Genomic DNA, 20,639 nt, shown 5'->3' on the forward strand with positions numbered 1-20,639 from the left:
CGTGACGTGTCTTTCTTTTTAAACCGGAAGAGATTGCAAAGGCCGCCTCCTGTGAGCTCGCTCACAAAACCATCACGTTTCTCCAAGAAATTCTATTAAAAACATAACGTAAGTTGTCGCATTTCCAAAGAATCTAACAAGAACCTTTTGTTTTCTTATTTTTTCTGTGTTTCCATACCTTGTTTGCATAAATTGTGCAGCTTTGGCTGAAATTGGGAAATGTGTGCAATGCTGCATATTAAATGTGCTGTCTGTTATCATTTGACAGAATGGTGACTGACGTGCAGCTGGCAATCTTCGCCAACATGCTTGGTGTGTCCCTATTCCTGCTGGTGGTACTCTACCACTACGTGGCCGTCAACAACCCCAAGAAGCAGGACTAAAAACTGGTGCAATCATGGTAGGAAAACAGCTAGAAAAGATTTAGTGACATTCATGCACAGGAGAATAGGGTTACACCATAATTTAATTTATTGCAACGATGTGAACACAAACTAGGTTATCTCATTTTAACTGCTCCGGTAACTTTAGAGCTCCTGAGAAATCGGGTTAAATGAGAATATTATCAGGAAGTGGAGGTACTACTAAAAAGCCTTTTTTGTTTTCAAATGGCAAATTTAATGGAAGCATTTTTTTTTCTCATTCTACAGATGGGAATCGTCGCCACCACACTACCCAGGAAACAAACATTCCCCCCCCAAAATGATTTCCCAAGGATTATGTAGTTGTTACTTTTTTCAATAAATAATGCCAAGAAATTTTCTTTCCTCGTTTATATTGCGCGGCATTTCCCAAACTTATTTTCAGTCCAGTCAAGTAAAACAAAATAACCAATGTGAAGTGTGTGGTAATCATTTAGTTTAATGTAGCCACAGTACACATGATGGTGACAAAATATATTTAACACTTATTGGTCCACAGAGAACATATTGCATGTGACGTGGTTTTATGACAATCGCAGGAGGAGCAACAAACGATAGGGCATTAAAGCACGTATCTAAAAATTGTGTTGCTCAAAAGGAACCTGCTGGAATCTATGAAAACACACAACAACATCCATTGTGTATAAATGAGCAGCATACAAGTGGATTCTTCCAATAGGCAACATTTTACAGAATGAGATTCATCAACAAGGTGCTGTGTGTGCAGTGTTAGCTTGAGAACGCAAATTTGAAATAGTTGAAAGTGTCCTCCTTGCCCATTTGCTTTGCATCTTCAGTGTTAGTTTAAAAAAAAATCATTTGGGTTGCTTGTAAGTCAAGCTATCACTGCATTTTTACACGTTAGGGTGTCACAGTATAGTGTTGAAGGTGTCGAGAAATGTGATACGAAATGAATTCGCTTGCTTATACTCACTGTGAAGGCACTTGGACCTGACAACGACAATACGATTGCACTTAATAAGATGGAAATAAACTACATGACACTCGCTGGCCACTTCATTAGGAACGGATGAAGCAGTGGCCAGTTTCGAGGTTAGCGTCATTTTTTTTTTTCCCCCGAGGCAATTCAGCGTTGAGGAAATACGCAGTTCCAATTTTGGTCGGCACTGAGGGTCGCTATTTCGCAACATGGCTTCGGGACGTGGTCCTCTTGTGGGATTTACTCGTCTGTTGCTTGCTTCGCTCGTCCTCGGCTCCTGCAGGGCACGAAAAAATAACATAGTAATGCATTCAACGCTACTGACCCATTATGCTAGCAAGCCATTAGCTTCTGGACCAACACTATACCTTGAACGAGTCCCTTCTGGCGGCTTTTAACGAGACGCGGCACGGTACCGTCGGACGCCCCTGCCTTCTTGTTGCGTACGGCCACGTGTGGCTGCAGCTCGCACCTGCGTGTGTGACACAAGGTTAGAATTCCAAAGCCAAATATCCCAAAAATGAAGTAAATACTCATTTTGGGGACTCACTTGGTAAATTTGACCGAGGCTAGGATGTGCTCTGGTCCACTCTCTTTAGGAGTCTGTAACAGATGAACACAGAAGACCATCAAAAAAGAGTTTCCGCGTAAAAAAAAAAAAAAAAAAGAGTAGATGCTAACCGCAGTGGCGGCGCGGTGGCCTGAGTTTCGGTTTCCTCTTCCGTTTCGGCTGGGGCGTGGGGGTAAAGCTGGTTTGGACCAGGCCGCCGACGAGCCCGCGTGGAAGTCTGGGCAGCCCAAACCTGCCGAGAAAAAACAACAAAGCGGGTGATTATTATTATTTTTTTTTAAATGCATCATAGTCTTGCATTGCCACCTGAACCAAAGAGAACAGGAGGGAGTACACACCAACAATGCTGGTGGGGACCGCCGCCGCTGCCACCGCGCACACTGACGATGATGAAGACGAAGAGGAAGAGGAGGAATGGGGGGGTGAGGGTGGCGGAGGGGGGCGGGCGGGTGTATGGCTGTTGCCAGGGGGACGCAGGACAGCACGATGATGGTGGGGAATCGGGCGTCTCTTCTCCGCACTTTTGGTGTCTACAGAGACAGACACACCTGCTGACGAACATGCGGGAGTGGAGGGGGGGCATGCTGGGGGCCGCCCGGATCTAGCGCGGCGCAAAAACGGCTACTCACCCTTTGTGGGCCCGGCAGATTTGCGACCGCCGCCTCGCCCGCCGCGGCTGCCTCCCGTTTGGGTCTTGGCGTGCGGCGGTGGGCACCCGAAGGCGAAGCTGGGCGTGTTGGGCGTCTTGGGGGACGGCGTCAGGCTGCTGCTGCTCTGGCTGTTGCAGCGGACCCGCGCAAAGGACCCCTCAGGGGTCGGGCCGCTCAGACCGCTGCCAAGCCATTGCCATTAAGAGTGTGTCCAAAATGGTGGCTGTGTGTGTCAACTCACTTGATGAAGGTCTTGGGTGGCGACGCCTTGCCGGGGTGCTGGTTCCCCTTGCTCGGCGGGTGTGTACCTTGGTGGGCGCTCGGGACTTTGGTGTTGCGGAGTTGCTTGAGCACCCATGCCCGCAGGTTGCCCAGGCAGCTGTGCTCTGAAAGCACCAGCCGCGGCCACGGGTTGCACTCGGCCATGTCCAGCGCCGAGATGGCCACGGAGCGTCCCACCTGGTTCGGGGAGCTTATGCTAAAACCACTCAATGATCTTTTTTGACAGACGCTGTACCTGTTCGAAGATTTCCGGCGTGTACTTGAGCGGGAACGATGGGATCAGAGGGGGCGTGGCCCGCCCGTTGTCATGGCACGCCGGCGGGATGGCATTCAGAGTCTTTCCCGTGTTATAGTTGCACTCTAACGTATAACTAAAAACCAGCAAAGACCCCTTTTTGTTTTCTGATGGATTGTGGTGATGTCATCCTTGTGTTTTTACCTGTGCAGGATGCCGATGGCTTTGTGAACGGCGACCCGGCCGCTGCCTTCCTTGGACTGGCCGTCGCGTTTGTCCCGCGCGTACATGTTCTTCTCAGAGAAGTTGCAACCTTGGAAGTCAAAGTGTGGGGAGTTGAGGGCGATCAGCCTCGGGTATAGCATGTTCTCCACCTGTGCACACGGGAAGAACCGCATTTTATTTTCCGCTTGGCGGCAGCAGCTTTTTGAAATGGCCTGGTTAGAGTTTACCTGCTGGTTTTCAGTAGGCAGATTATTTCCGTACATGAAGCAGCCTCGCTTGGAGGCGTGGCCGTGCAAGTCCACGTAATAGGCCACGCCCCCCTCTTTGTGCGGAATGGATTCCTGCTTCTCTTTTTTTGCCTCCAATGGTGTCGGCGGTGCCACCTTTGGCGGCTTTGGCGGTCTACCGGCGGCCGTGACAATCTCAGAGTTGGACAAACTGCTGACATTGCTCTTTGCCGTCCAGCCGTTGTGCGCCGTCGCCTCGGTGACCTCAAGCTGCGGAGGGGTCGCACCCTTGCTTGCGTTGCGCTGATTCAGGCTGACTTCCAGGGCGGTGAGGGCTGGAACCTCGTGTTCATCGCTAGCCTTTGTGGGCGTTCCGGGTTGCGCATTTTTGTGTGTCGTGCGATTGTGCGAGTGGTGGTAGAGCAGCAGTGCTTTGGCGCCGTAGATGGACGGGTGCAGCTCGGGGCTGGGATTCATGTACTGCCGGTTCAGGTTCACGCCCCGTGAGTCGGTCCTACACATTAGAAATATTGAGACTGTGCAGGTGTACCTAATAAAGTGCCGAAAGAGCAGGGTACATTGTTCTGACCTGTAGTGGCCTCGCACGACGCCATCCGGGTTGAGCATGGGGATGAGCTTGAAGACAAACATATTTCTGAGCGCGTGAGCTCGCGGGTCGTCTTTCTTCAGGATGAAGTCCAGGAAGCCGTTGAAGACGAACGAGGACGGCGTCTCTCCGGGGTGCACGCGGCTGCTTAGGAAGAACACCTACCAAGATGTACACGTGAGTTTTACAAACTAGCCAGATATTGGCCACGCCTACGCTAAGGTGTATCTGTACCCTTTTGTTCTCAAAGCGGTGAGGTCGAAGCGTGTCGACATCGGGGAAGAGCTGCGGCAGCCGAGGTTCGCGCTCGTCCATCATTCCGCTGCAGTTGGTCACAGTGAGGAGGTCCACGCGGTTGCCGTCAAGAGAGCGACACAGCAGCTCGCGTCGGTAGTACACCTCGTCCGGAGAGCTGACACACGCAGGGCACAGCGGGAACGTTACGATTCATTTCTTTTTATTTTGAAGCGCGCCGTGTTACCTGGCAGGACCGAGCCGTGCCGCGTCGCGGTGCCTGTCGTCCAAGCACCGCAGCATCTCCTGACACTCGGTGTACGAGAAAGGGAAGCAGAAGGAGAAGAAGGTGGTTGCACCTCGAATGTCCAGCAGGCGGTGAGTGAAGGACATTATGAACTGGCTCCGTACAATCTGTTGAAGCACGAGAGGGGTGTTATCATTAGCGATGATAACGATGCTTACTTCTTGGTACCTCAATGACGGGTCTGTCTCGGATCCTCTCCCATTTGTTTTTCCCAGGTAAAGTCCGAACGAGTGGCGCCATGCCTTGACTGTAAAGCTTCCTCTGGTTGTTCATGTTCATCACATTGAACTTGAGCAGCCTTCCAGGGACTGCGCCCTGCACGCTGAAGTAGAACCATGACCTCAAACACAAAATTTGACATCATCAAACATGAAATTTTGTCTCATCAAATTGCAACATGTTCCCTACAATTAGGATTCATTTTTCTTCTAGAATTACAAAATCACACAAATGATAATGATAAATCACTGTTTATCAATTTTGGTCTCACAATATGACATTTTAGATAATAGTTTGACTTTTTGCAGATTTTATTCCTGAAATATTACATTTACTTTTTAGGGTAAAAATGTTGTGTAATAAAAATAACATCCAACAGTCACCTGTTGCCATTCTCGTGTTCCGTTCCGGCGCAATCGTGCTGCGTCCAAATGTTAAACTCGTAGTCTGGGATGTTGGCGGGGGATGCGGCCCCCCCGAGTTGAGTGCCATCATTAAGGAGGCTCGGTGTATGCTTGTTCACCTTCTCCACATGGGCCAAGTTGCCCGAGTCGAACTTGGAACTGAACACAATGTTGCCAAAGCGAACCTCCATGGCTGAGAGAGGAGTTTCCTCTTGGGACGTTTTCACCCTCTACAAAACCTAATCAAACTTGACAACAAAAATACAGAAATGAGTGGTCACCCAAAAATAATTGATGTGCAATATTTGTAAAATTATTTGAAAAAAAATAAATAAAATATCCCCCCCCCCCCATTTCAAAACTCAAAATTATGACTTTATTAGACTTGGGCCGGTGGATGTGACAATATAAACAGATAACAGCGACACCCAGAGGCGGGAGCAAAGACTACAACCACGACCAAATGACATTTGCATTTGACAACATTTGATTATTAACATACCACGTAATGCATGAGAATGTGACGAATGTGATTGTTTCCAACGAATCCGATCATTTTTATCCTGCAGGACACGAAAATGGCTCAGGTTCGGTCCCACCAGCGCCTCCACGACAAACAGCTGACCCACAAAACAAGCTCAGGCATCGGGATTTCAAATCTCTCGCGATGCCACATCCGCCAAACAAGAGAGTTTGATTTTTATACAGTCCGATTATTAAATATCTTAGATACTACGTTTATGTTCTTTGGTCCCTGAACGCCCCTTGACGTTACTAAGCTACAGGGGACAACTTAGCTGCCGAGCTAGCGGTCGTTGCTAGGAAGAAAGGACGATCGCTATGGTCCTAATTCACGTCGTATCTCCTCCACATCGTTGCTGGTGCAAGACCAAATGATCAAATATTGACCCGATCGATGATGTTGTTGATCGATATCCGTATGTTTTGATGTCATGTTGCCGCCCCCCTTTCTCCCTCAAACTCTTCATTTGGCCGCTATACATGAGGCGTTCAAAGAACTCCTGGAAACGCAGGCTACAACCTCGTGTATTTTTTTTTAATGATGTGATAAATCAATAAAATTAGACTTTTAGTGTCTGAATTTGCTCATAGTTTTGACTCAATTACCTGATGAAATGTAAATTACAGTAGGTGTTCAATGTTCCTTTGAAGCGATTTATCCCACGCAGCATCTTTTCCATGACACGGCGGGTGGTAGAGAAAAAGGCTAAGATCATCATTCAAGCCATTTAGCTTGCTTTTCCAATTACTCTGCCATAGTGAAATGACAAATTTGATTGAGTGCATCCCCCGGAAGTAAATGTGACGTTTTGGGGACGTGCTCCATATCTATTTTTCAAAGCCTCCCTGTTTTTGTCATAGCTGTGTTACGTTGACATCAGGCAAATATGAGAACCTATCTACAATGAAGCGTTCAGGTGGCTCTGTAATAGTGATGTGCATTCCGGTTCTTTTAAGTGAACTGAATCTTTAGAATCGGTTCATTCAAAAGATTCGTTCAAACGAATCGTTCAACGAATCGTCCCCCCCACACACACATGTTTTGATTGGCGAATATAACTACAAGGGTTAGGGTTAGTGAGCGAATCACTTCCTAAAGTGATTCGTTCTTTTTTCAGTTCATATGAGTTCAACCAGTAGGTGTCGGTAATGCGCATTGAAGCTGGGTGCCACCTCGCCGTAAAACAAAACGAAGCAGAAAATGACGTCACTTCCCGTTCACGAACGAGTCGTGAATTGCATTTTCCGTTCGACAACTGAATGGACCTGTGAGTGAACGAAGCTGTGAGTGAGTGATTCGCTCACTTTAGGAAATGATTCGTTCACTCTCGTTCACTGAAAAGATTCGTTCTTTTGAACACTACTCTGCAAAACAAAATACCTACTTGTACACGCAGAAAAAAAATGCCGTTGCGCTGTAAAACCCATCTGTTACCATGGTAACGTAGCGAAATTGTCGCAACTCTGCTGAAGGTTCCACTTCTTCTATGTTCTCAGTGTTATTGTTACCAAATTAATTAAATATTGATGGAAGTCTGCTGATGGCCGTGGACTTTAATCTCCTGTTTCCTTCCCTCCCACGGTGCGTTATGGTCATCCGACCTTTGGGTGTCGCTAGTGAGCTCAACGCATTGATAGCATGCCGTCTTGTTTCATGGAGGAGCGGCCAGAGTGTTCCGATCTCACGTCACACGGCGTGACCGACGGCGGCTCCGGTCTATGATCGCTTAACGTCGCCTCGGCCGCTAAAATTAAACCCGGCACGTTCGCCCGGCACGAGAAGGAGTTGGATTGTCATTTCTTGTTTTGCGTAGCGGCGACGGACTGTTCCAACATGGCTTTTCTGTACGAATACGTCACACAAGAGCAACTCGCAGGCTTCGACAAATACAAGGTAGTATGCTAAGTGGCTAGCCCCTGTGTGTATCCATGCATGCAAGCAATTATGTATGAATGAGGATACGTACATTTGTCTGTGCAAATGTATGTATTTAACGCAGGTCATAAGCTGCAGTATCTGCAGAAAGCAATTTGTACATCAATCCGTAGCTGTTATACTTCATACTGAGCTCATATTTGCTCCAATCTGCCCCTTTTTGACAGCAATAACAATACTCAAGCGAGTCACGTTGTGTTATGTGTATGCAATGCATGCTCTATGAATAAAACTGCCTTGTTTAAAATAGAATCATGGAAACATTCATAAATGGCAAATCTAAAAGCTCTCTACAAGTTTTTGAAGAATTGAGACAATTTCATCCTTCCTGTTGCCTTCCAAAATGAGCATAATGTAACCACGCTTATTTAGCATCTTCTTGTTGTAATGACAAAGTCATCTATTGACTATTTTTAGTCATATTTGTAATTCCATTGTTATTATAAAATCCACAGTTTTTGTCCACCAAAACTAAAATGAAGTCAAACTCCCCTTTATGTCTCCCTGGTACAATTAATTTGTTTAATTGCTATTTGATTTGCATTTTACTGAACTGCCAGACCCTGCCTGAATATTTCCTTTTCAAAACACGCTTTTAGATGGTGTCTCAGGAAATTTGCTTGATTAAAAGACGAAACAAAACTGCAGGTATCTGCAAAGGTGACGTGTCGACAAATGATAAAGCAAAGCTAAACTTTCAACTGCCACGCCAAGATTATTCGTAATTCCAATGAGCTGCATTTGTGCGCGTGTCACTGACAACTTACGTCATGTGTGTGTTTGCAGTACAGCGCGGTGGACTCCAATCCTTTGTCCATCTACGTCATGCACCCTTTCTGGAACTTTGTTGTGAAGGTGAGAAACACGTTTGAGTGTGTGTTTTGATAACTGCTGTGACACTCCCTGAAAATGTTGCGTCATCTTTAAATTGCCTTTGGCAAATATGGCCGTCGCTGTCTATTCCGTTTGGAAGGGGATTTGATCAAAAGTGACATCAATGAGAAGAACTGGGAAAGAAATGTTTTGAAATGTTCTTCAAACGTGGAAGAGACATTCACCGGTGACCTTGAATTTCTGGGTTAAAAAAAAAAAAAGAGATATACACTTTTGTTTTTCATTGTAGTTTCTCCCAAAGTGGTTGGCTCCGAATCTTATCACGTTCACCGGCTTTATGTTCCTGGTGGTCAACTTCCTCATGCTGGCCTTCTACGACTACGACTTCGATGCCTCAGGTCTGTTCACAAAAATAAAACCTTCCAAAATTAGCTGAGGTTTGCTAAATAATGTGTACAATCAATCAATTTGTGCCCGTTTGTTTTAGCCATTGGACAGGATCATGTGCCTAGCTGGGTGTGGGTGACGGCGGGGCTCTTCAACTTCCTGGCCTACACGCTAGGTGAGTAACCTCACTTGCGTCTCCTCCCTCCTCGCGATGACGTCGCCTCCGCTTTGCAGACGGCGTGGACGGCAAGCAGGCGCGCCGCACCAACTCCTCCACGCCACTAGGGGAGCTGTTTGACCACGGGCTGGACAGCTGGGCCTGCATCTTCTTCGTGGCCACCGTGTACTCCATATTTGGGCGTGGCGAGAGCGGCGTGGGCGTGGCCACGCTTTACTACATCCTTTGGGTGGTGCTCTTCTCTTTTATTCTGTCACACTGGGAGAAGTACAACACGGGCGTGCTCTTCTTGCCGTGGGGCTACGACATCAGCCAAGTGGTGAGCTTGAGGACGCGGCATGTCACACTTGTGACTAAAATGATTATTTATTTTATTTTCTTCTTCTTCACTCCAGACCATCTCCCTGGTCTACGTGGTGACGGCAGTGGTAGGCGTGGAGACCTGGTACCAGCCCGTCCTGTTCCACTTCCTCTACAGAGACCTTTTCAGCTTCATGATCGTTGGTAAGACGCACACATCGATCACATTTTCTAGCAAGAATCTTTACGAGGTTTTGAAAACCCATTTGATGCTTTTCAGCCTGCTCCTTCACTGTGACGTTACCCATGAGCCTCGTCAACGTCCTCCGGTAGGTTTTGCTGTCGCCGTGACCGCTACGTTAGCACGAGTCCGACTTAGTCGTGTTTGTTCAGGGCGTACCGCAGCAACTCGCTGAAGCACGAAAGCGTCTACGAGGCCTTCCTGCCTTTCCTGTCGCCCGTACTCCTCTTTGCCATTTCCACCGTTTGGGTGCTCTTCTCTCCATCCGAAATCCTGGAGCTACAGCCCAGGCTCTACTACCTCATGGTGGGCACGGCCTTCGCCAACGTCACGGTAGGTGTCTTCCACTCAACGCTCTTTACATTTTGTCATTATTATCAAGCAGACTTTGTTTACGTTTGCGTTGCAGTGCAAGCTGATTGTGTGTCAAATGAGCAACACGCGTTGCCAGCCACTGAGCTGGCTACTGGTGCCCATGACCGGCGTGGTGACGCTGGCCGTGTCGGGCCTGGTGGCCGACGAGACGCGACTGCTGTACTTGTGGACGGCCGTCGTCGTGCTGGCGCACATACACTACGGCGTGTCGGTGGTGAGGACATGACTACTACGCTCGATTTGCGAGATTAATTTGTCACGTGGCGGTTATTGAAGTGTTCTTCTGATGGCTTCATTATTTAGCAGGTCTACTTTTGTTTATTATTTTGCAAGGAGTGTCATTATTTGGCAAGTGTCACTAATTTCCTTCCCTTGTGTGCAGGTCCAGCAACTCAGCAACCATTTTGGCATCATGGCCTTCTCACTGAAGAAGCCTCGCAGTGATTGACATGAGGACGAACGAATCGGCTTGAAAGGAGCAGAAGAAGTTTAGACTCTCCCCGCTCCTTTTCTCTCTCTGCTCAACGACATGTCACCCTCGTTACCGCGGTAACCGTATCCTCCATCCATGAGGGATGCCCCAAAACACGCACGCACACATAGCCGCCCGCCTCAAGTTTTTTTTTTTTTTTTTTTTTGGTGATCGGGGGGCTCAAGGAGGTTCGGCTTACCTCATTGGAGGATCGGTCGGTCCACTGTGTCGAGCCAATGAGGTGCGAGTGTTTCCTACGGAAATGTGTTCCATTTATTGGCTAGGGAGCCAATACGCGGCCCCCCCCCCCCCCCCCCCCACAGATAAACAATATTATGGTATTATGAATGTATATTAATAAGCTTTGAGGAAAAGTCGGAATTCAAAAGTTTTTAATTTACGCTTTAATGCAATCATTATTTTAATATTTGCGGTTATTTGGAAGTAGACCTGACTAATGGATCCTGCGCGGCGGATACACGCTGCCGGATGATACAGGGAAGTGTCGTGTCTTACACGCTGATTCGTTCTTTATTCGCCCCCCCACCCCCCTTCCCTCGTCTTTCGTGTCGTTGGGTTGCCGTGGCGACGGCAGCCGCTTGAATGAAGAGTGCATCCCAAAAGCCGTGCCACGGAACGGATTCACTCTGAGGGGAGCAAGCGAGCGCACGCCCGCCGCCTGGCCTCTTTTGTTGGTTTGTTTGTTCGTTCGTTTGTTTGTCGTTTTTTTTTTTGTAATGTGCGTCGGTTTTGTCAGCAAGCGTCAAGCCTGCAGCTCTGCTACTAATGCCTGGCAAACAGGACGCGAGTGTTGAGGGACAGCCTGCATGCCTTTCAAGCACATCGAGTCGAGGAAGCTCAACTTTGTATGTATGTGTGTACGTGTGTGTATATGTGTGTATGTTGAGATAAGGAAAGAAAGTGACAGAATACACGAGATGAACACAGACGTAATGCGTCTATATAGAAAAGTTTATTATGAGCAAATGCGATCAATTCATGGCTGAATTGTGTGGTGCTCGGTACACTTCATAATGTTCCATCCTAACATTAGAGAGAAAAAAAAAAAGAAAACCTCATTGAGTGTAATTTTTTTTTTCAACTACTATGTTGGACACCACTGTGTTTTTTTGTTTTTTTATTTTATTAAAATGGATGAAAAATGCCTGTAAGTGCTTAATACTTCTAATCAGTTGAAAATATCTGATGAATAAATGCTACACAAACTGCAACGTGTCAGTGTGTGTGTGTGTGTGTGTGTGTCACAGCAGCTGATAGCAAATAAATGGCAGCTGGAAGAACTTGCAAGGCGTGTGCTGGGTCGAGGGGGAGTCTTGCGGCCTAATGGCCAGCCGAGCTATCAGGAAAGTTCTCGTCTTGACTGACAGGCACCGCTTGTGGCTTTGCTGCCCTACAAGGGCACGTCAACTTTAGAGCTCTGGTGTTTCACGCCACACGTAACCCCCCCCCACCCGGTAGTGCTCGTATCTTCTGGAACCTTCTGAATGGGTGCTTCCAGAAACCCCCACCGAGGTATAAAAAGAAACCGACGTGTCGTGGGAGTCTGCATCGTGTCCAAAGACACTCATCGGAAGGAGCAGCAGCTCAAAACTGAGATTCAGAACTTCTCACAAAGGAATCCAACGTAGATTTCAGATTCAAGGTAAGTCTGAAACACGCAAATCTAACGCTATGCTATTTTATGAAGGGAAAGAAAATAATTGACAATAATATTCCACGTTGACGACCTACGTTGAAGCGTGGACTGAACACATGACCTTAAGAGTGCAATGGCGGACACCGGAGTAGCAGGAATAACGAGCAATTCGTGACGATTTCACACGCTACAATCTTCACGGCATTCAAATAGACTTCTATTTTAATTTAAATCAAATTTCTTGGACATGGAGGTGTTAGATAACCCATGGGGGGGAGGGGTCAGAGGTGTTTGATTGACAGGAAGAACACGTGCTCTTCCACCATATGCAGCTGCTCCCCCCCCCACCCCACCATGTGGTGGTCTTTATCAAGTTTTATTTTAAAGAACAGTTGTTAGCATGTTAGCGTCTGTCTCACAGTTCTTAGGTTCAGATTTGAATTTGATTTTGTTCGATTTGCTTTGATAGATGCCCGAGAACGCCGCACGTGCCATGGAGGAAGATATGGAGACCTTTGCCTTCCAGGCTGAGATTGCGCAACTCATGTCGCTGATCATCAACACCTTCTATTCCAATAAGGAGATCTTCCTCAGAGAGCTCATCTCAAATTCTTCTGATGTAAGCGTAAATTCTTGAATGGTTGTACAATCTTAAAGGTCGCAACAATAGAACGCTTATGTGATTTCTTCTCACAGGCTTTGGATAAAATCCGCTATGAGAGCTTGACCGACCCCAGCAGACTGGAATCCTGCAAGGACCTGAAGATCGAAATCAGACCTGACCTGCACGCTCGCACCCTCACCCTGGTCGACACGGGAATCGGCATGACCAAGGCCGACCTGATCAACAACCTGGGCACCATCGCCAAGTCTGGAACCAAAGCGTTCATGGAAGCCCTCCAGGCCGGAGCTGATATCTCCATGATCGGTCAGTTCGGCGTGGGCTTCTACTCGGCCTACCTGGTTGCCGACAAGGTGACGGTCATCACCAAGCACAACGATGACGAGCAGTACGTGTGGGAGTCCGCCGCCGGGGGCTCCTTCACCGTCCGTCCTGACACTGGTAAATCTCGCTCAACATTAGCCGTAGCATTAGCATGTTCAGTAGATCACTCCATCCATTTGTGACTTTCAGGAGAGTCCATTGGCAGAGGCACAAAAGTAATCCTGCACCTCAAAGAAGATCAGACGGAATACTGCGAGGAGAAACGCATCAAGGAAGTGGTCAAGAAGCACTCTCAGTTCATCGGATACCCCATCACGCTTTACGTAAGCGACTATTATCTTCTTGAAATGGAACCAAAAAGATCCTAAAACTGTTCATTATGATGAAGGTGGAGAAGACAAGAGAGAAGGAGGTGGACCTCGACCCGGGAGAGAAGGAGGAGGATGCTGAGAAAGACGCTGCGGAGAACAAGGATAAACCGCAGATCGAAGATGTCGGGTCCGATGAGGACGAGGACACCAAGGAGAACAAGAACAAGAGGAAGAAGAAGGTCAAGGAAAAGTACATGGACCAGGAGGAGCTGAACAAGACTAAGCCCATCTGGACGCGCAATCCTGATGATATCACCAACGAAGAGTACGGCGAGTTCTACAAGAGTCTGTCCAACGACTGGGAGGACCACCTGGCCGTCAAGGTAAATAAAGGAGATGTTTGTCAATCTGACTGTTGCAATGGAGCCTTCTAAGCTTGCTGTGTTTGCCTTCAGCATTTCTCCGTGGAAGGCCAGTTGGAGTTCCGAGCGCTGCTCTTCGTACCCAGAAGGGCTGCCTTCGACCTCTTTGAGAACAAGAAGAAGAGGAACAACATCAAGCTGTATGTGCGCAGGGTCTTCATCATGGACAACTGTGAAGATCTGATTCCAGAGTATCTCAGTGGGTATCTCATTCTGAAGGTTCATCTGAGGTTTTTCATCACTGACCAATTTGGCTTGTTTCATTTCTTCTCAGACTTCATCAAGGGTGTGGTGGACTCTGAAGATCTGCCTCTGAACATCTCCAGAGAGATGCTGCAGCAGAGCAAGATCCTCAAGGTTATCCGCAAGAACCTGGTCAAGAAGTGCTTGGAACTGTTCACGGAGCTTTCCGAAGACAAGGACAATTACAAGAAGTGCTATGAGCAGTTCTCAAAGAACATCAAGGTATATTGATCTGAAACTCGACAATCTTCATCGACCCCGATAAATCTTATTCAGCAACATTCCTGTTTTAGCTCGGCATCCACGAGGATTCCCAAAACAGGAAGAAACTGTCCGAGATGCTTCGATACTACACTTCCGCTTCTGGAGATGAGATGGTTTCTCTGAAGGACTACGTTGCAAGGATGAAGGACAACCAAAAATTCATCTACTACATTACAGGTTTGTATCATCTGTTGTCCTTCTTATTTCCCGACAGGCCTATTTATCTCCTGAAACTCTTGAAACAGGCGAGACCAAAGACCAGGTGGCCAACTCGGCCTTTGTGGAGCGCCTCCGCAAAGCCGGCTTGGAGGTCATCTACATGATCGAGCCCATCGACGAATACTGCGTCCAGCAGCTGAAGGAGTTTGATGGCAAAAATCTGGTCTCGGTCACCAAGGAAGGCCTTGAGTTACCCGAGGATGAGGATGACAAGAAGAAGCAGGAGGAACTGAAGACTAAGTTTGAGAACCTTTGTAAGATCATGAAGGACATTCTTGACAAGAAGATTGAAAAGGTTTGTATGCAGCATAATTACTTCATGACTATGTTCTTGCTGTGCCTATAACAAAATGCGACATTCTTTGAAGGTGACCGTCTCCAACCGCCTGGTCTCGTCACCCTGCTGCATTGTCACCAGCACGTACGGCTGGACGGCCAACATGGAGAGAATCATGAAGTCGCAAGCCCTGAGGGACAACACCACCATGGGCTACATGACAGCCAAGAAGCACTTGGAGATCAACCCACTGCATCCTATTGTGGAGACCTTGCGGGTGAAGGCAGAGGCGGACAAGAATGACAAGGCGGTGAAGGACCTGGTCATCCTCCTGTTCGAGACGGCACTGCTATCTTCGGGATTCGCGCTTGAGGAACCCCAGACGCACGCCAACCGCATCTACAGGATGATCAAGCTGGGTCTGGGTGAGTGTATTTCCATTTGGAAAATTTTCTCTCATCTACGTTTAGTTTGCCTAAATGATTTGCTCATGCAAATATATCATTCGCAGGCATCGATGAAGACGACTCTGCAGTTGAGGACCTCGTTCAGCCTACTGAAGAAGACATGCCAGTTCTGGAGGGCGATGACGACACATCAAGAATGGAGGAAGTGGACTAAACTATCGCCTGCTTTCATAGTACTTTTTTGTAACTTATTTAAGTAATTTGTTTCCAAACAACAAATATTTAGAACCATAGCTGATTATGGGAAACCTGCACAAAAGAAATCTTCATTTGGTTGATGCCCTCACACTGGAAATATATATGTAGCTTATGTCTTTTTGTAAAGTTTTTTTTAATGAAAGCTTTCAAATTTGTAATAAAATAAACGGAGGAATATAACGAACTTTCTCCCTTTGGCATTTGTATTGTATAATTAACTCTTGCCTTTATTAGTCACAAAGTGAGGTTTACTACGTTAGAATCTTCCAATATTCTGGAATGTTCCTGAACGCCGCGCGGTTTGCCCCCCCCCCCCCTCTTCGATGACGTTTCCGCTTCGATAGATCCCGCCTCCTTTTTCTGATTGACAGCCAATTCAGGCCAACCAACGTTCGATATTTTCCCGGCATCGAGGAGGATTCTAGAGAGTTCCAGAAGCTCTAAGCTCAAATCGACGGTTCTCGAACACGCCGCTTTGAAGAAAGGCTATATAAACCAGCTCAGCAGCCCTGTCCAGTAATTATTCCGAGCATTTTGACATCGGGATCTACTCTCCCAAACCACTGAAGACCAAGGTAAAGTAGCAAAACGTGTTTTAGCATGCAAGCTAAATCATTACTGTCGCCCAATTTTTGCAAAGTCATCTCGCATGTAACGAAAAAAAATGGCGTGATATGTACTTTTTTTTGGGGGGGGATTATTCCAATAGGTTTTTAAAACATTAAGGAATGCTTTTATGTTTTGATTTATATATATAATCCTAATCCATGCTTTGATGACTGAATTCCAATGAAGCTGCAGTCGTCGCGTAATATTGTCAGTTAATTGGATTTTCAATTGTTTCCTTCTCCTTTCAATGTGTTTTATTTACTGGCGATAAATATATTCATCGTTTTTAAGCGATGCTTTTGATAGACGACCACATGGTCCCAGGGTGTGCCAGACTAGTATTACATGTGACCGTTTGAAAGCGACATGCCACGCAGTTTTAATATTTTTACACACAAGTGGTCCAAGAGACGTTTTGCTATATCGTGAATCGTTAAAATTTCAAACGAGACTTTCCACTAAAAAATCTCAGAGTACCTTCTAGAAACTTGTAGTACACTACTGAATTCGCTAGGTGGTGACACCGAGCGTTAATGACGTGTAAAGCAACCGCCTGTCAAATATAAGTCCTAATTTACGTCATCCGAGGTTACGAACGCTAGAACAAGAAAGCCACGCGGTTAGTAAAGGTGGTATCATCTAGTCGTAGAGAAATTACGCTATCAAATGAAACTTTTAAGACAAAAGTGACCTTAGAGCAGATTGCAATGGGATTTTCGTTTCAAGGTTAGATTAAAGGAGCTGTAGGAGCAGTCTGTTGCGCCACCTGCTTTGGGAGAGCTCTCCTGGCCATACTTGTCATCAGGACAAATGCTATAGAAAATGGATGAATAATCTTGAATATTTATTTTAATAAGCATATGTTTCTTGTGCCGAAGATGCCAGAGTCACAGGACCATCCAATGGAGGAGACGGAGACCTTTGCGTTCCAGGCTGAGATTGCTCAGCTGATGTCCTTGATCATCAACACCTTCTATTCCAACAAAGAAATCTTCCTCAGGGAGCTCATCTCCAACTCCTCTGATGTAAGTTGCTCCAAATTTGCTAGCCATGTCTGTCCCTGTACTTCCCAGTCCTATTAAAGAAAAATGACAGGTTTGTCCACTAGGTGGCAGTAATTAATCTCTGTATCTTTTTGATGAATAAAAAGCTGCATATCAAGGGTTCATTCCAAAAAGACTTTGATCGGAAGTGACAAATGATTATTTCTCTTCAAGGCTTTGGACAAAATCCGCTACCAGAGTCTTACCGACCCCTCCCTGTTGGAATCGGGCAAGGATCTGAAAATCGAACTCATTCCCAACAAAGACGAGCGCACCCTCACCCTGGTCGACACGGGTATCGGCATGACCAAGGCCGACCTGATCAACAACCTGGGCACCATCGCCAAGTCGGGCACAAAGGCTTTCATGGAGGCCCTGCAGGCAGGAGCCGACATCTCCATGATCGGCCAGTTCGGTGTGGGCTTCTACTCGGCCTACCTGGTGGCCGACAAGGTGACGGTTATCACCAAGCACAACGATGACGAGCAGTACGTGTGGGAGTCCGCCGCCGGGGGCTCCTTCACAGTCATGGCCGACAAGAGTAAGTACATGCCGTCCGTTGACTTAGCACAGTTTCTTCCCATAGAAGCTCACCTGTAACCTGGCTTTCGTCCTTCAGTTAATGAACCAATTGGTCGTGGAACCAAGGTCATTCTGCACCTTAAAGATGACCAGATGGAATATGTGGAGGAGCGGAGAATCAAAGAGATTGTGAAGAAGCATTCGCAGTTTATCGGCTACCCCATCACACTCTTTGTAAGTGAAATGGATGATCCATTTTTTTCCCCCAGGTCGCTAGTTGCCAGGCAGAATTCGTCATCAGGCTCCATCTTGTAACTGCTGACTATTAAAATATCAAACTGAATTTTCATCCAGGTGGAGAAGGAGCGTGATAAGGAAGTGAGCGACGACGAAGCAGAAGAGGAGGGGGAGGAGGAAAAGAAGGAGGAGAAGAAAGACAAGGATGAGGAAGAGCAAGATGACGACAAGCCCGAGATGGAGGACATCGGCGAGGATGACGACGATGAGCATGACAAGTCTTCCGACAAGAAAAAGAAGAAGATCAAGGAGAAGTACATCGACCAGGAGGAGCTGAACAAGACCAAGCCTCTGTGGACGCGCAATGCTGATGACATCACCAACGAGGAGTATGGCGAGTTCTACAAGAGTCTTACAAACGACTGGGAGGAGCACCTGGCTGTCAAGGTTGGTTGTACTTGATAACTCCGCAGATCCTGTTACATTTCCCGCTAACAAATATTTCTGCTTTTATATTTTATCAGCACTTTTCAGTGGAAGGTCAGCTGGAGTTCCGCGCCTTGTTGTTTGTGCCACGCCGTGCTCCTTTTGATCTCTTTGAGAACAAGAAGAAGAAGAACAATATCAAGCTGTACGTACGCAGGGTCTTCATCATGGACAACTGCGACGAGGTCATTCCCGAGTACCTTAGTGAGTACATACAGACTGGTTGAATGTATTTTGCCCCCCCCCAAAAAAAACAAATTGCTGACCGGCTTATTGTCCTTTGCAGATTTCATCAAGGGTGTGGTGGACTCTGAAGATCTGCCCCTGAACATCTCCAGAGAGATGCTGCAACAAAGCAAGATCCTCAAGGTTATCCGCAAGAACCTGGTCAAAAAGTGCTTGGAACTCTTCTCGGAGCTTGCCGAAGACAAGGAAAACTACAAGAAGTGCTATGATCAGTTTTCGAAGAACATCAAGGTTGGTTTGGTGGCAAAGTCCACATGGCTTTTGGACTTCTACAGACTTTGTTACTTACACACATTTATATTTCAGCTCGGCATCCACGAGGATTCCCAGAACAGGAAGAAACTGTCTGAGCTGCTGCGTTACTACACCTCCACTTCCGGAGACGAGCTGGTTTCTCTGAAGGACTACGTAACCCGCATGAAAGACAACCAGAAACACATCTACTACATCACCGGTGAGCGTGCAATTCATCTCTCCGCCTTGACGAGCGGTTGAAACAATCGAGCTGATGATTCACGGAAATTGCCTGCCTGTCAGGCGAGTCCAAAGACCAGGTGGCCAACTCTGCCTTTGTGGAGCGCCTCCGCAAGGCCGGCCTGGAGGTCATCTACATGATCGAGCCCATCGATGAGTACTGCGTCCAGCAGCTGAAGGAATTTGAGGGCAAGAACCTGGTCTCGGTCACCAAGGAAGGCCTTGAGCTTCCCGAGGATGAGGATGAGAAGAAAAAGCAGGAGGAGAAGAAGGCTCAGTTTGAAAACCTGTGCAAGATCATGAAGGACATCTTGGATAAGAAAGTGGAGAAGGTAAGCCCAATGTAGGAGCATATGGCGAGAGCTTTACTGTTTTCCAAAAAAATGGTGGAACTCTAAAGAGAATCAATACTGGATCTCTTCACAGGTCACAGTCTCCAACCGCCTGGTATCGTCCCCCTGCTGCATCGTGACCAGCACGTACGGCTGGACGGCCAACATGGAGAGAATCATGAAGGCGCAGGCCCTGAGGGACAGCGCCACCATGGGCTACATGGCGGCCAAGAAGCACCTGGAGATCAACCCCGAGCACCCCATCATGGGGACACTGCGGCAAAAAGCAGAGGCAGACAAGAACGACAAGTCCGTCAAGGATTTGGTTATCCTGCTGTTTGAGACGGCTCAGCTGTCATCGGGCTTCTCGCTGGATGACCCGCAGACACACTCTAATCGCATCTACAGGATGATCAAGCTTGGTCTTGGTGAGTACTTCAAAAAGGTTTTTTTTCCCCCTGTGAATGCTCATGTTTATGTTTTATATGAATTCACAATTCTTGGTACTCCTTTTTTTTTTAGGCATTGATGAAGAAGATCCAACTCCAGATGACACCCCTGCTGCCCCTGTTGAGGAGATGCCCCCTCTGGAAGGTGATGATGATGCATCCAGGATGGAGGAAGTGGACTAAAACGACTGCTCATATGTACTCGGTTATATCTCATTAAAGTTCTGCGAGATCACTGTTAATACCGTCACACTTCCCCTAACTTCTGCAGTTCTGAATGTTTGAAAACTGGTCACATTTTGTATTTTTTATTTGATTAATGTTAAAGCATTCCATGTGTTTGACTTGAACTGTAAAATGCATTGCAAGAAAGATATAAAGCTGTAAAAAATTGTGGGAACCTTGAATAAATGTTGAACATGATGGAGCATCGTGCAGACTAATCCTAAAGAGAGATTACCTTCAAAAAATAAATTATCTATGAGACGTTAGATTCAACCTAATATAAAATATGACGTCACTGCGTGGATGCACGTCGCCGGTCGCGTTCACACCTCTCGCGATAATGACCGGGTTGGGGGCGGTCATTTTCCGCCATTGGCATGACGCCATTAATCGCGTAATTGGGTCAACTGACTACCGTGAGCCAATCAGATGCTGGGAACAGAA

General features: G+C 47.0%; 5 protein-coding genes across 6 annotated transcripts; 4 read left to right on the forward strand and 1 right to left on the reverse strand.

Moving 5' to 3' along the window:
- The first annotated feature begins 96 nt into the window (after nucleotides 1-96).
- Nucleotides 97-758, forward strand: ost4 (oligosaccharyltransferase complex subunit 4 (non-catalytic)). The gene is made up of 3 exons (XM_061270879.1): nucleotides 97-108; nucleotides 269-400; nucleotides 651-758. The coding sequence occupies exon 2, from the start codon at nucleotides 270-272 to the stop codon at nucleotides 381-383; it is 114 nt and encodes a 37-aa protein (XP_061126863.1). The 5' UTR covers nucleotides 97-108; nucleotide 269; the 3' UTR covers nucleotides 384-400; nucleotides 651-758.
- Nucleotides 759-838: 80 nt separating this feature from the next.
- agbl5 (AGBL carboxypeptidase 5) lies at nucleotides 839-5,514 on the reverse strand. 2 transcript variants are annotated; one of them, XM_061270873.1, is made up of 15 exons: nucleotides 5,303-5,514; nucleotides 4,869-5,040; nucleotides 4,641-4,807; nucleotides 4,394-4,571; nucleotides 4,142-4,320; nucleotides 3,553-4,066; nucleotides 3,305-3,474; nucleotides 3,101-3,236; nucleotides 2,825-3,042; nucleotides 2,563-2,765; nucleotides 2,272-2,463; nucleotides 2,044-2,165; nucleotides 1,913-1,965; nucleotides 1,731-1,834; nucleotides 839-1,639 (listed from the first exon to the last, which is right to left on the reverse strand). In XM_061270873.1, exons 1-15 carry the CDS (start codon nucleotides 5,512-5,514, stop codon nucleotides 1,560-1,562), a joined length of 2,700 nt encoding a protein of 899 aa, XP_061126857.1. In that variant the 3' UTR covers nucleotides 839-1,559. The 2 variants fall into 2 exon arrangements, with proteins under 2 accessions (XP_061126857.1, XP_061126856.1); XM_061270872.1 differs by having other exon boundaries at nucleotides 2,272-2,481.
- Nucleotides 5,515-7,091: 1,577 nt separating this feature from the next.
- Nucleotides 7,092-11,800, forward strand: selenoi (selenoprotein I). The gene is made up of 10 exons (XM_061270877.1): nucleotides 7,092-7,739; nucleotides 8,568-8,636; nucleotides 8,905-9,013; nucleotides 9,103-9,177; nucleotides 9,237-9,499; nucleotides 9,576-9,684; nucleotides 9,761-9,809; nucleotides 9,874-10,054; nucleotides 10,131-10,310; nucleotides 10,479-11,800. The coding sequence occupies exons 1-10, from the start codon at nucleotides 7,680-7,682 to the stop codon at nucleotides 10,587-10,589; spliced, it is 1,206 nt and encodes a 401-aa protein (XP_061126861.1). The 5' UTR covers nucleotides 7,092-7,679; the 3' UTR covers nucleotides 10,590-11,800.
- A 272-nt stretch (nucleotides 11,801-12,072) lies between these two features.
- On the forward strand, nucleotides 12,073-15,756 carry hsp90aa1.1 (heat shock protein 90, alpha (cytosolic), class A member 1, tandem duplicate 1). Its single transcript, XM_061270876.1, has 11 exons — nucleotides 12,073-12,231; nucleotides 12,695-12,844; nucleotides 12,922-13,288; nucleotides 13,361-13,494; nucleotides 13,560-13,865; nucleotides 13,938-14,103; nucleotides 14,179-14,369; nucleotides 14,441-14,588; nucleotides 14,657-14,925; nucleotides 14,999-15,332; nucleotides 15,419-15,756. Exons 2-11 carry the CDS (start codon nucleotides 12,695-12,697, stop codon nucleotides 15,526-15,528), a joined length of 2,175 nt encoding a protein of 724 aa, XP_061126860.1. The 5' UTR covers nucleotides 12,073-12,231; the 3' UTR covers nucleotides 15,529-15,756.
- Nucleotides 15,757-15,969: 213 nt separating this feature from the next.
- Nucleotides 15,970-20,393, forward strand: hsp90aa1.2 (heat shock protein 90, alpha (cytosolic), class A member 1, tandem duplicate 2). The gene is made up of 11 exons (XM_061270875.1): nucleotides 15,970-16,147; nucleotides 17,060-17,206; nucleotides 17,399-17,765; nucleotides 17,844-17,980; nucleotides 18,101-18,430; nucleotides 18,508-18,673; nucleotides 18,756-18,946; nucleotides 19,022-19,169; nucleotides 19,253-19,521; nucleotides 19,616-19,949; nucleotides 20,044-20,393. Exons 2-11 carry the CDS (start codon nucleotides 17,060-17,062, stop codon nucleotides 20,151-20,153), a joined length of 2,199 nt encoding a protein of 732 aa, XP_061126859.1. The 5' UTR covers nucleotides 15,970-16,147; the 3' UTR covers nucleotides 20,154-20,393.
- The last annotated feature ends 246 nt before the right edge of the window (nucleotides 20,394-20,639 follow it).

Source organism: Syngnathus typhle, linkage group LG22 (assembly GCF_033458585.1).
Source record: "Syngnathus typhle isolate RoL2023-S1 ecotype Sweden linkage group LG22, RoL_Styp_1.0, whole genome shotgun sequence".
Lineage (NCBI taxonomy): Eukaryota > Metazoa > Chordata > Actinopteri > Syngnathiformes > Syngnathidae > Syngnathus > Syngnathus typhle.

Coding starts and splice junctions, on each gene's coding strand:
- ost4 (XM_061270879.1), top strand. CDS start 270: ATGGTGACTGACGTGCAGCTGGCAATCTTCGCCAACATGCTTGGTGTG.
- hsp90aa1.2 (XM_061270875.1), top strand. CDS start 17,060: ATGCCAGAGTCACAGGACCATCCAATGGAGGAGACGGAGACCTTTGCG. Junction 17,981..18,100: donor GCTACCCCATCACACTCTTT/GTAAGTGAAATG, acceptor ATTTTCATCCAG/GTGGAGAAGGAGCGTGATAA. Junction 18,947..19,021: donor AGTTTTCGAAGAACATCAAG/GTTGGTTTGGTG, acceptor TTTATATTTCAG/CTCGGCATCCACGAGGATTC.
- hsp90aa1.1 (XM_061270876.1), top strand. CDS start 12,695: ATGCCCGAGAACGCCGCACGTGCCATGGAGGAAGATATGGAGACCTTT. Junction 13,289..13,360: donor CACCGTCCGTCCTGACACTG/GTAAATCTCGCT, acceptor TGTGACTTTCAG/GAGAGTCCATTGGCAGAGGC. Junction 14,104..14,178: donor TCTGATTCCAGAGTATCTCA/GTGGGTATCTCA, acceptor ATTTCTTCTCAG/ACTTCATCAAGGGTGTGGTG.
- agbl5 (XM_061270872.1), bottom strand. CDS start 5,514: ATGGAGGTTCGCTTTGGCAACATTGTGTTCAGTTCCAAGTTCGACTCG. Junction 5,041..5,302: donor GAACACGAGAATGGCAACAG/GTGACTGTTGGA, acceptor TTTGTGTTTGAG/GTCATGGTTCTACTTCAGCG. Junction 4,572..4,640: donor GCACGGCTCGGTCCTGCCAG/GTAACACGGCGC, acceptor TGCGTGTGTCAG/CTCTCCGGACGAGGTGTACT.